The 12,031-nt window shown below is 43.2% G+C and overlaps 1 protein-coding gene across 1 annotated transcript in view; it reads right to left on the reverse strand.

The window, feature by feature from the left end:
- LOC116077637 overlaps positions 1–9,705 on the reverse strand; it is a 34,575-nt gene extending 24,870 nt beyond the window's left edge. The window contains exon 1 of the mRNA XM_031352324.1: positions 9,472–9,705. Within this exon, the coding sequence (XP_031208184.1) occupies positions 9,472–9,539 (68 nt within the window). The 5' untranslated portion in view covers positions 9,540–9,705. The remainder of the gene's footprint in view (positions 1–9,471) is intronic.
- Positions 9,706–12,031: the final 2,326 nt, after the last annotated feature.

Consider the following 12,031-nt stretch of genomic DNA (forward strand, 5'->3'; position numbering starts at 1 on the left):
AGAGAGAGAGAGAGAGAGAGAGAGAGAGAGGTACACATTACTACATTTAGTATTTGGAGTATACTAGGTAATTCCTCACCACTGAGCTATACTCCCCTTCCACCACCACCCCATGTAGCCTCAGCTGGCTTCATCCTCACTATGAAGGTCAGGATAGCCTCAAACTTCCAAGCCTCTTGAGTGCTAGGATTACATATATGTGCTACCACATCCATGTATTCCATGTATGTGGTGCTAGGAACTAAACCCAGGGTTTTGTGTGTTTATGTAAGTGTGTGTGTGTGTGTGTGTGTGTGTGTGTATTAGGCAAGCATTCTATTAATGGAGCCATATTCCCAACCCCAACCCCAACCCCAACCCCAACCCCAACCTGCCTTTTTAATCCTTATTTTCATTTTGGTACAGGGTCTTGGTAACTTAACAAGGCAATTGAACTTGGAATCATTTTCCTTCAGTCTCCTGAGTGGCTCAGATTATAGGCCTGCACCACCAGGCCTGGCTTGCATTGTGTTATTTTGATCTATCCCAAATCCACAGTCATGACCAGAAAATCAAAGGGATGCCTTTCTATCTGTGAAGATCCGGGATTGGTTAAAGGTGCCTTGGGATTGAGTCAGAGTATTTTAGTCCTGGCTAAAGGTGTCCTGTGATTGAATCAAGCTGGCTTGGGATTGGTTAAGGGTATTCTAGGGTGGGGTCAGGCTAGCCTAGGATTAGTACGTAAATTTTTAGGGTTGATTCAGGGTTCCATAATTGGGCCAAGGCGCAGAACTTTTCTTCGGTATTATAAGTTTAGTCCATCTGCAGGAGAACTGAGTGATAATATTATCTACTGGTTTTAATTATTTGCTTTTCTGCCCAAACCAAAGAAACTAAGTTTGAACACCATTGTCTTAGATGTGGTCATTAGAATTTAGACATAACAGACTCCTGGATGACCCCTCTTGTCCTCATCTGTCTCTAAACTATCCATACTGTTAGTGGACAGACAACAGGACATTTTCTTCCAGCATCCAGATGTAAAAAGCTGTACCATTTTCTGTTTATGGGTTTGGACTTGATTTCTGATGTTGTGGTTTCCAAAGCCTACATTCCCTTCTGATGTGTCTCTTGCTTCTTTCCAAAGACCCAACTTAAATAATCCCCTGTATACACAGTGGCGGGAAGCTAGGGAGTTTGTTTTTTTTTTTTCAAAGGAAAACAAAATTGTTAAGCTTAGGAAAACATCTGCACTGTGTCCACTTGCTGGATTCCTCAACATTTCTAGCAAGCTGTGACACTTGAACTGACGAGCCTGAAGCATATTTTGGCACATTAAGGAAATCTATACTCGATAAATACGTGATTATGTATTTCTCCAGGGACCTCCTCTAAAAGTGCTCCTCACACCTGGCCATGAGTCTTGTTTACAAAGTTACATCGAGGCTTTGGCAATTTACCTTATTAGGCACATATGTAAATATATCTGAGCCCACAGGACTCAATTAAGCCAGGCCTTGTCAAGAGGAATGGAGTCATTCCGGGGCTGCTGGGGAGCTGGGATGCTTTTCCACAGAACGGCTTCTGACACCTAAAAATTATTCTCATAAGGTACTGATGAAAAATAATGATTTTTAAAAGGCCCCAGAATCTAGTACCTAACAGGATGTGGCCAGATTTCTTCTCCCTGAAATTAAACATGTTTATTACCACCCCTTCAGTGCAGTCAGAAAACATATTCGGCAATCTTAACAAGTTTTTAGAAAATTATTATTAGTATAAGTTGATGTGGTGCTTGCTTGTACATGGTACATACAAAGTACTGGTATTTCTTTCTTCCCCGCCCCCCCCACTAATATATGTTTTATTGAAGGGGGAACATGTTGTTCATTGGCTTTATGCAGCAATATTTATTTTATTTATTTTTTGGTATCTCTTCTGCCATCCACCGGACTCCCCACCCCCGCCCCATCCCGCTCCAGGATCTACGCTACTTGATAACAGTCCAGCAGGATCAAGTCAGTAAAGAAATCAGGAAGGTAACTGTAGTTTATGGAAGGTGCCAGAAAGAAATACAGGAGATGCTGAGGGAGCAGCTGAAATTAGATGGTCGTAAAAGGCCCTTTGGCAACAGAATTTAGAGCAGAAACCCTGGGGCCCATGGCAGCCACCCAGATGGAGACCAGGCTTCGCAAAGTGTGCACAGGAGAAACAAAATCTTTGCAGCAGAGTTGAAGAGTATCTGAGGACTAGAGAGGAGCCGCTGTGGTCAGAGTGGCTGAGATGGGAAGCAGCACATGAAAAAGGCCAAAGAAAAGCCCCAGCTGGGTACAAGGCCTCATGGGTAATAACTATGATTTCAGATTGTAGTCTGAAAGCGACGGAAACCAAGGGAAAGTGCCATGATGGAATTTGCATTTCATGGAAAGTTAATCTGGCTGACCTTTGAGGAACAGATTGAAGAGGAAAAAGATGAAATAGGGAGGGAGGGAGGAGGTGGGGAGGATGCGGTAGAGTGCACAGGACCAGTGTCACTGGAGGTGGAGAAAAGAGGATGGATTCTGGAGACAGGACTGATGAGAGTCTCTGATGCATCGGATTGAGGGGATTGAGAGAGGCTAGTGGACTTCTTTACACATGAATATTTTTGGATGTATGTTCTGGTGCACAAGTCTTTACCTATGCATGTATGTATAGAAGCCAGAGTACAACCTCCTTTGCCATACTCAGGAACTCCACCCACTTCCTTTGAGACACGGTCTCTCCTTGCCTGAAAACTTGCCAGTTTAAGCTAGACTGGCTGACTACTGAGTCCTAGAGAATCCTCCTGTTTTGAATTCTCCAGTGTTGTGATTGCAGGCAAATGTCACTATGCCCATCAATTTGGGATGGGAGCATTGTGCACTTTGGAGGGCTGTGTGTGTGTGTGTGTGTGTGTGTGTGTATGTGTGTTCTGGTGACCACACTCAGGCCTTCATGCTACCAAGGTAAGCACTTGACTCAATGAGCCACCTCCCCAGCCCGATGGCTAGTGCTTGGAGACAGGTAGTGGGAATTGTTGGCATCACTGGCTGATGGAGAACTATTAAGGAGAGTTTTCATAGGAAGCTTGGGGAGAAGACATGGAAGCTCATAAATTGGGGAAACCCATTGCTCGTGCTGTGGGGAAATGAGACCTTTTGGCTACACATCATCTGAATGCCAAGTCTTGTCATTTATTGTTGTAACTCTCAAAACCACGCTAGAAATATTTGAATAACAGGTCCCAGAGCTTGAGACACCTAGTCTGGGGCATGGGAGGTGAATCAAAGACCGACAATACATTTTGCAAATGATATAACAGGTGGAAGTGTGCAATTGTAGGTTTCTCTTTCTTGCAGCTTGACTGGTCAGAACTTGTTACTGCTTTTGAACTAACAGGGCTCGAGGACAATGCAGGTACCGGGAGAGTAACAGTGCTGAAAGGGATGGCCAGAGCATCTAGAGAGAGCAAGGATGATTCAGAAGGGAAGAAAAGGAGTCAGCAAGATGGCTGGCGTGGAAAGGAGCTTGCCGCTGAATCTGAGGGCCTGACCTTGATCCCTGGGAGCCATATGATGGAAGGAGAGAACAGACTTTCTCCCTCTCTCCCCCCCTTCCTCTCTCCCTCCACCTCCCTCTCCCTCCTTCTCTCTCCCTCTCCCTCCCTGCCTCTCTCTCTCTCTTTCTCTCACCAAATAATAAGTAATAAAAGGTAATAAATAAAAGGCAGAGAGTGCTTGATATCCATAGATGGCACAACTTACTTATTTAGCATTGTTCTCGGCATTTGAGGATACATAGCTCAGAGTTTTAAAATAACCTACCCTTTACAGTGAAATTTTCCTTTATAAACCAAGTATTTTTACAGAAAGCCTCTATAGCATAATTCAGCAGAGCTGCCTTCCTATTAAATGTCACTGGTCTGTTTGCTCTCCCGCCAGCCTGTCCACTTCCAAGGACACAGTGTCCTGCGCTCGGCTTTGCTTATCTCTGCTTCTGTTTGCTCTTCTGATGGAGTTCATGGTGCTTTTAGGAAGCGTAATATTTGGATGGTTGGTTAGCAGGCGACAGGGCAGAATGCATAATTTTGAGGTGTACAGAGGGCAAGGCCCCTGACCTGGAAGAATGGATTGTTGCAGGAGCTTCTGTTTTGTGCATCTAGGATCTCGGCGCTGTGCAGGGCCCAGCTCTCTGGAATTGGTATAATGCACTTAAGTGTTGGAGTGAGAGAGAAGCCTGCGTTCAGTGCTTAGCTCCACTGTCTCTTAGCTCCACAAGTCTCTGCTTGTGACTTCATGTCTCTGAACCCTGCGTTGCCATCAGTAAAGTGTGGATAATTAGAGATATGCAAATTGCAGGAATGTTGAGAAGTTGGGAAGGGTAATCGATATAACTCATGTAAAGCGCTTAGCACACTATTTAAATCATGCTGGGAAGCACCAAGCCTAGTCTGTCCATCATATTATCATACTTGAGCTTGCAAACATGGCTGCCAGTTGACAGGAAATACATTCTGGGTTTGGAACCCTGGAAGGGCTATTGGTAGTCCTGATGTCACGAGTGGAGGGTGTTAAAGTGATAAGGAAGTCTCTCTACTGTAGTCAGCAATGGTTGTAAACTGGAAACTCCTGGTACCTTGTACTCATATAGCTTTCAAATTCAATTAAAAAATTAAAATTAAACTATTAAGGGTGGATGGGCATGGATAGGTGGGTATATTACAGGCACGGATGAAGCATGCTTGTAATACTGTCACCCAGGAGAGTCAGGAGGGTTGAGGCAGGAGTATCCTGAGTTTGAAGCTTATCATGGGCTGTTTGGAGAGCTGCTATCATGGGAATGGGGGAGGGAGATAATTTAGTTGGTAAAGTGCTTGTCTTGCAAGCCCGAGAGGACCTGGGTTTGATACCTGAAGGTCACTGGTCAGCCACCCTACCCTACTTGGCAAGTTATAGGCTAGTGTTTTATAAATCAAGATACATGGTATCTGAAAAATGATACTAGAGATTTCTCTGTGACCTCCAAAGGTACATAAACACATGAGGATACAATTGTCATGCACACACATGCATACACACACATCATATAGATAAAGAAAAACTTCAGTGGCCAAAATGGGCCCTTCCTTATACAGACTAGACTATTAGAACCAAGACGAGCCAGGCACCCATCTCAGGTGGCCATGCGCAGCCATGACTTTGAAGGCCATCTTTCCCCATGTTTCTCTTCCTTCTCTAGCTTCGTGCCTGGCTCAGACAACTTGGTTTCAATCTTAGACCTTTAACTAGTTCATAAGCATATTCTTTTGTCATCTCCTTGGCTCCTGTGCTTTTTAAGCCTCAGCTGGCCTATTTGTCACCTGGGGATGGTAATATTGTTTACCACCAGAAGGGTCTTAGGAAGATAAAGTAACACTGACACGAACAGATTGTCCAGGAGGGACAGAGACTAACTACTGTTACCACCAGAAAGCCTGGCTAAGTGGTGGGCATCAAAGTGACCTTCCTAAAAACAGAGTTATCGTGAGTTCTTGGAGAAGTGGAGAGAAGGACATACATCCTCTTGGAGGAGGCGGCCCATGATGGCTGCATCGCCTAGGCAACACAGAGGGAGGTACTGATGACTTGATGAGTTAGGAAGTGGTTTCTGAAAGATCTCCTGATGGTTCAGTAGGGTAAGAGAACGAGGAATTAAGAATGTTTCCTAGGGCTCCAGAGATGGTGCAGTTGCCATGAGGTAGGAGGGTCTGAATTCGGATCATCCTTGTAATCCTACAGATGGAGACAAGTGGATTCCCAGAGCTCACTAGCCAACCTACCCTCAGTGGATTTGATGCAGGGTTCAGTGAGAAACTCTGTCTTATAAAATAAGGTAGAGAACAAGGAACTCAAGAAGAAGGAAGACCAAAAGGTAGATATTTCATTCCTTCTTAAAAGGGGGAACCAAATACCCACGGGAGGAGTTGCCGAGATTAACTATGGAGCAGAGACTGAAGGAAGGGTAAGCCAGCCTAAATATAGCTATCTCCTGAGAGGCTCTGACAGTATCTGACTGACACAGATGTAGAGGCTCACAGCCATCCATCGAACTGAGTGCAGGGTCCCCAGTGAAGGAATTAGAGAAAAGACCAATAGACCTGAGGGGTTTGTAGCCCCTTAGGACAAACAACAACATGAACTAACTAGTACCCTCGGAGCTCCCAGGGTCTCAACCACCAACCAAGGACTGCACATAGAGGGGTCTGATTGTTCAAGCAGCATGTGTATGGTAGAGGATTGCAAAATCGATCATCAATAGGAGGAGAGGACCTCGGCCCTGTGAAGGTTCTGTGCCCCAGTGTAGGGGAATGCCAGGGCCAGAAAGTGGGAGAGGGCGGGGTGGCAGGCATGGGGAGGGGGGAGGCAACAGGGGTTTGTTTTTGTTTGTTTTTTTGTTTTTTGGAGGGGAAACTGGGAATGGAGAAATTCGCATATAAATAAAGAAATAAAAAAAAATAAGGTAGAGAGAATTAAAATACAAGAGGGGACATCTGACATTGGCTTCTGGCCTCCACATGCACATATGTATGCATGCATCTCCCTGCATGTTGACACAGAAATAAAACTGTACCCATGAATACACCACAGCACACATATATGCAATGAACTCCACAGTACTGGCTAAGTACACGGACTGCTATTTGCTGAGATCTGTAGGGTCATTTTAAAATGTGATCTAAACCCCAGATAATTCTCTCCACATCCAAGAATTCTGCAAGCAGAGGCTGAAACGACTGTGGGTTGAAAGGCTTCTGAGGGAAGGATGGATAGTCCTGCACATGCATAGGTCCTGCACATGCATAGGTCCTGCACATGCATAGGTCCTGCACATGCATAGGTCCTGCACATGCATAGGTCCTGCACATGGGTAGGTCCTACACATGCATAGGTCCTGCACATGGGTAGGTCCTGCACATGCATAGGTCCTGCACATGCGTAGGTCCTGCACATGCATAGGTCCTGCACATGGGTAGGTCCTGCACATGGGTAGGTCCTGTACATGCATAGGTCCTGCACATGGGTAGGTCCTGCACATGGGTAGGTCCTGCACATGGGTAGGTCCTGCACATGCATAGGTCCTGCACATGCGTAGGTTCTGCACATGCGTAGGTTCTGCACATGGGCTGACTTACTTTCCGTGCCCTCATCACCTAAACAATGCAGCATAACAGTAATTTTCTTTGTATCAGGACAACTGCATATGCAGAGTTGGCATGCAAGTGCTACAGTGTTTCCCCATTTTTAAATCAATTCTTTGATGATTTCATGTGTTTACAATATGTTTTGTTCATATCAACTCCCCTATCCCCCTGCCCCCAGTTCAACATGCAGATGTCCTACTTCAGGACTGTTCTTCATGGTCCACTGAATCCAATCCCTACTGTCCTTGTGTGCATGGGTGTTGGTTAACCTACTGGAACATGGGCAACATTCCAACAAACACCAGTTCCCTGAGGAAAACTGACTGACTCTCTCTTAGCAGCCTTCAACTGCCAAAGCATCTCAGCTAGGGCTGGAACTTCCCGCTCCCATCAATGTTAGAACGTTGGTGGGTTTGATCTTATACAGATCTTATGCCAGTAGCAAGGGCTGCTGTGAGCCGGTGATTACAATGGCTCAGATGGCATCAATTATCCTCTTTTAAGTAAATGAGAAGTAATGATGTGTCCAAAGACATTGAAAAGATTAGGATGGCCAATGTAGGAAGTAAAAAAAAAAAAGGGAATCAAGTCTAATGTTCTAAATCTCAAGATGGTATTTAGAATCCACAGCAAGATATCGTTCCAGAAATAAGCCTCTATGGAGAAAGAACATGGTTTTCCAAACATCTAGAGTATTTAAAAAGAATATGTAAGGAGTCCAGCTAGATCCTGCAGGATCAACGTTACTGTACAGAACAAGCAGAGAAAACAACTGATGGAAATTTCTAGTAGAGAGGAAGAAGAAATGGAAAATATTGGCAAGGGAGGAGAGAGGAGGGAAGAGGGAGGAGGGAGGACGCACAGAGACTTTGAGAGGGTACAACTGGTCTTTGAAGAATGGGTATGAGCTTCCTTCCTCTATCACCCTTAAGCAAACTTGGGACAGAGATTGATGATACATTAAAATCTCAAGAACCTTCAAGATGGTGTGAGGAAGAGTCAATCTTTCCTGGCATCTCCACTATGTCCACCATGGCTGAGAAGGGTTCCTCATGGTCTGGATCGCCTTCTGTCTCCATTAGAGGTCACCCATGTGCTGAGGACAGTAGTCTTGGCACAGGCTCAGGACCAGGGCAATGAAGCAAGAGGGCACAGAGAGCAAAGGTCTGGGTGATGTGAAGGCCACAGGGACCTTGGGCTTCAGCAGCAGACGACAGCATGGCATTCCACAAAGAAAAACAGGATCAGCTAAACTCCAGCAAACACTAGTCAGATGCTTAGGGACAAGGGCAATCTTCAGCCAGGGACACCAAAGGCTCCAAGGACCTTTGGAACAGGACATTTCTACTGTCTTCTTCACCTGGTAGAGTAGGAAGCTTGCAGTCTTTTCTCAGTGACTGGTTGTATCTACCCAGAATTGCTCTCCCTCCTTCCCTGCTAAGCAATGCTTTCTAGTTCCTTTCCCTATCCTCTGGAAACTTCCTTTAGTTGTTTTTTTTTTCTCTGCCTATGTTTAGAAAAGTGAAATGGGCAAAGGGATTCCTGAGAGGGAAAGCTTCATTCTTTAAATTTAGTAGCTATTTTCTCAATGAAGTTTGAGTTTATGTAAGAGTGACCTGTTATGATATAACAGGAGCATCATAATTAAACCTCCATTGATGATTTCCATTCTTCTCCACCATTTGACAATTTCCAATCTTCTCCACCATTAGAATGGATGGAGGCTCCAAAAGAAGAGAGTAATGACTTATAAGAAAATAATGAACCAGGTATTATAGCACATGTCTTAAATCCCAGTGTTTATGAGACAGAGGCAGGAGCTGTTTGTTCTAGGCCTGTCTGCTCTACATCGTGAATTCTAGGCCAGATGAAACTATTAGAGAGACCTTATCTAAAACGCAATTATAATGAACTTCATCTTCTTAGGGAAATGTATGAGTGTTTTATGTAAATTTTAATTCCATTTTTGGATTTTCTCACAAGACTAATCCTTACCTGGACCTTCATTTTGACCCATGGAGTCAATATAATAGGTGAGGCAGGCAGCTTTTGTTGAACATAATCACTACTTCTTCTTATGAAGAAATTTTCAGTACAATGGCACGAAAGGAAATTAATACAAAGAGATAAATACCTATCCACAAAACAAAAGCGTCCTTTCAATGTGTCCTCTCTGTGTTAAAAATTATTGGTTGACTGACTGACCTAAACTTCTGCCTAAGGAAGTCTGTGGTACCCATCTTTTGCTCACCCTTGTTAACACAAAGCCAAAGAGAGAGATGAGCAATTACCTGGTGCTGTCATGTGACATCAAGCTCTGGCTCGTCTGGGTGCTCTTGCAATTATTAAAATGGGTCATTCTCAAGATGGTGTCCAGACTCAACAGTGTTGGCAGGGGTTTTGCTATTTCTTTCCTTCTTAGCCGTTGCCTTTATACGAAACCCCAGGATTTGTGGAGATTGCTTTCCATCCTTTCTCTGGCATCCTAGATCCTGACTCTCAGGCTCTAGACTCCTTTGGAATGTTAACATTGTGATGTTATGGAAAGGGTGCTGGCAATGTCATCCCTAGGGTTCCGCAGAACGGGCACTAGAGGATAGATGTTAGCTCTGTGTGATCTCTGCACATTTCCCCTGCCATATTCTGTAGCCCGTGACACTTGAGGGAAGAAGGACTTCCCTCGGTCGACTGAAGAGTGGGTGTGGCACAAACACACTGATCTGCTTTTGTTTTCATTCTTCTGATTTGGAGGCATCTGAAGTTTTAAAGATCGCTTTCTTTCACTTAGAACTCTGTCCACATCTGAGAGGAGGGGAGGTCCCTGTGCCAGCAGCAGCAGCAATCAGAGTTGATGTGCACTTTGGTTGGAGAAACCACTACCTAGCTTTCACTATGCTACCTGAGATGACCACGTGAATCAAATCAAATGTGCTTTGTTCATAATTTTCATCATGCTTTCCTTTCTTGCCCATAAAGAGTTGAGTCTTTTCCCCTCCCCTCCTCTCCTCTCTTCTCCCTTCTTCCCTCCCCTCCTCTCCTCTCCCCTCTTCTCTCAACACCTTCTCTTTTAGAAGGCCATGCATCTTCTTCCTCTTTCTACTGTCTCTTCTCTCTCTCTCTAGAATTCAATTCCGATTTTGATCCATATTACGATCAGATTATACTCTATGTGGCTTTAAATATATTCATTGGAACATCCTTTATAGCCTGGAATGTCCTCAGTCTTTGATAATCTCCGGGACAATCAGAAAGAATGTAGATTATGCTAAGAGTAGACAGAAGCTTCTAGAGATGTGAACACGATCAAGTTGACTTCCACCACCATTATTATTTTTTTGATGACTCAATCAATTTTCAATAGTTTGATATTAACATCATACTTAAAAACACCCACACTTTTATACTTTTTTTTTGGTTGGCTTTTGATTTTAACACATTGCTGTTTAGTAGACAAAAACCAAACAGACACAAAATCAAATGCTGGCCTGGCTATGTTTCAAACCAATGTTTTAAGCCTATGCTATTGATGTTTCTTGGCTCAAATTTGTTAGTTTTCTGATATACTTTGCAATAGCTTTCCATCTCACTAAATAATGTTACAGACTGAAATTTATTTAACCTGAACTACTATGATTAAAGTGTCTTAATTTTTGTTAGCATTTTAAAAATATAGTTTATGTTTCTTTGTTCTGATTTTTTTTTGGATTGATGTTTTGTTTTTCTGGGGTTTTGTTTTGTTTTGTTTTTGTGCTTTGCATCAATTCTTTATTCCCACCTCTCTTTACAGTAAGCCAATTCTCTTCAGTGTGTTTCCTTTCTTACACTATTCTTTTAGAAGTTACTTATTCTATTTAATAAGCATTTCAGTGGGTAACTTATTTTAACATGCTAAACTATCACCCTGCCACCTAAACTCCATCTTGGCTCTTCCCTCAGGTTTATTAGGAGCCTAAATTTTGAGCATGTTAATGTCAAGGAAGTGTTTTGGTTAAATCAATGTCTACTTAGTTTAATTTTTTTCCCTCAAGTCATTATCATTGCTTGTTATAACAATTGTCATAATAGTTTTTATCAATCTGACACAAACCTAGACACACGTGGGAAAAGGGAATTTTAGTTGAGGAGTTGTCTCCACCAGATTTGTCTACGGTCATATCTGTGGGTATCGTTTTCTTGATTGTTAAGTGATGTAGAAGGGCCCAGCCCACTGTAGGCAGTGCCATTCCTAGGCAGGTGGACCTAGGATGTATGTAAGGAAGGTAGTCGGGAAAGCCAGAATAAGCAATTTAGTAAGCAGTATTTCTCTGTGGTTTCTGCTTCGAGATCCTGCCTTAAGCTCTTTACCCTGGCTTGCCTCTTGTCTGGATGATAGACTGTAACCTGTAAGATGTAATAAACCCTTTCCTCCTCAAGTTCCTTTTGGTTGTGGTGTTTATCACAGCAACAGAGAGCAAACTAGAACAACCATATAGTTAACATATTAGAAGTGTATTTTTGGACCTCATTTTGACTTCACTCTGATTGTAACCCAGTTCGTAAACAAAATCACACAGATAGAAAAGAATGCTCCAACAACCTCGTAAATATCTGAGGGAAGCCATGAATGTGAAATTCCGCAAGCCAAGAGCATCTCTATGGATTCAGGCCAAAAGATTAAGAACCTCTAAAGCTTGTAACACGTTTTCTTCTACTTTATATGTTTGTTCATTAAGAAAAACTCCATGTAACACTAAGACACTATAATATGTTTTATTATTTATAATTTTTATTGCATTTGCATTCAGACAGTTAACAATATATTCCTTCTGACTATGTCACCTAGTATGCGTCCTGTCATATACTGTTGCTTTC

This window comes from Mastomys coucha, unplaced genomic scaffold (assembly GCF_008632895.1).
Source record: "Mastomys coucha isolate ucsf_1 unplaced genomic scaffold, UCSF_Mcou_1 pScaffold5, whole genome shotgun sequence".
Lineage (NCBI taxonomy): Eukaryota > Metazoa > Chordata > Mammalia > Rodentia > Muridae > Mastomys > Mastomys coucha.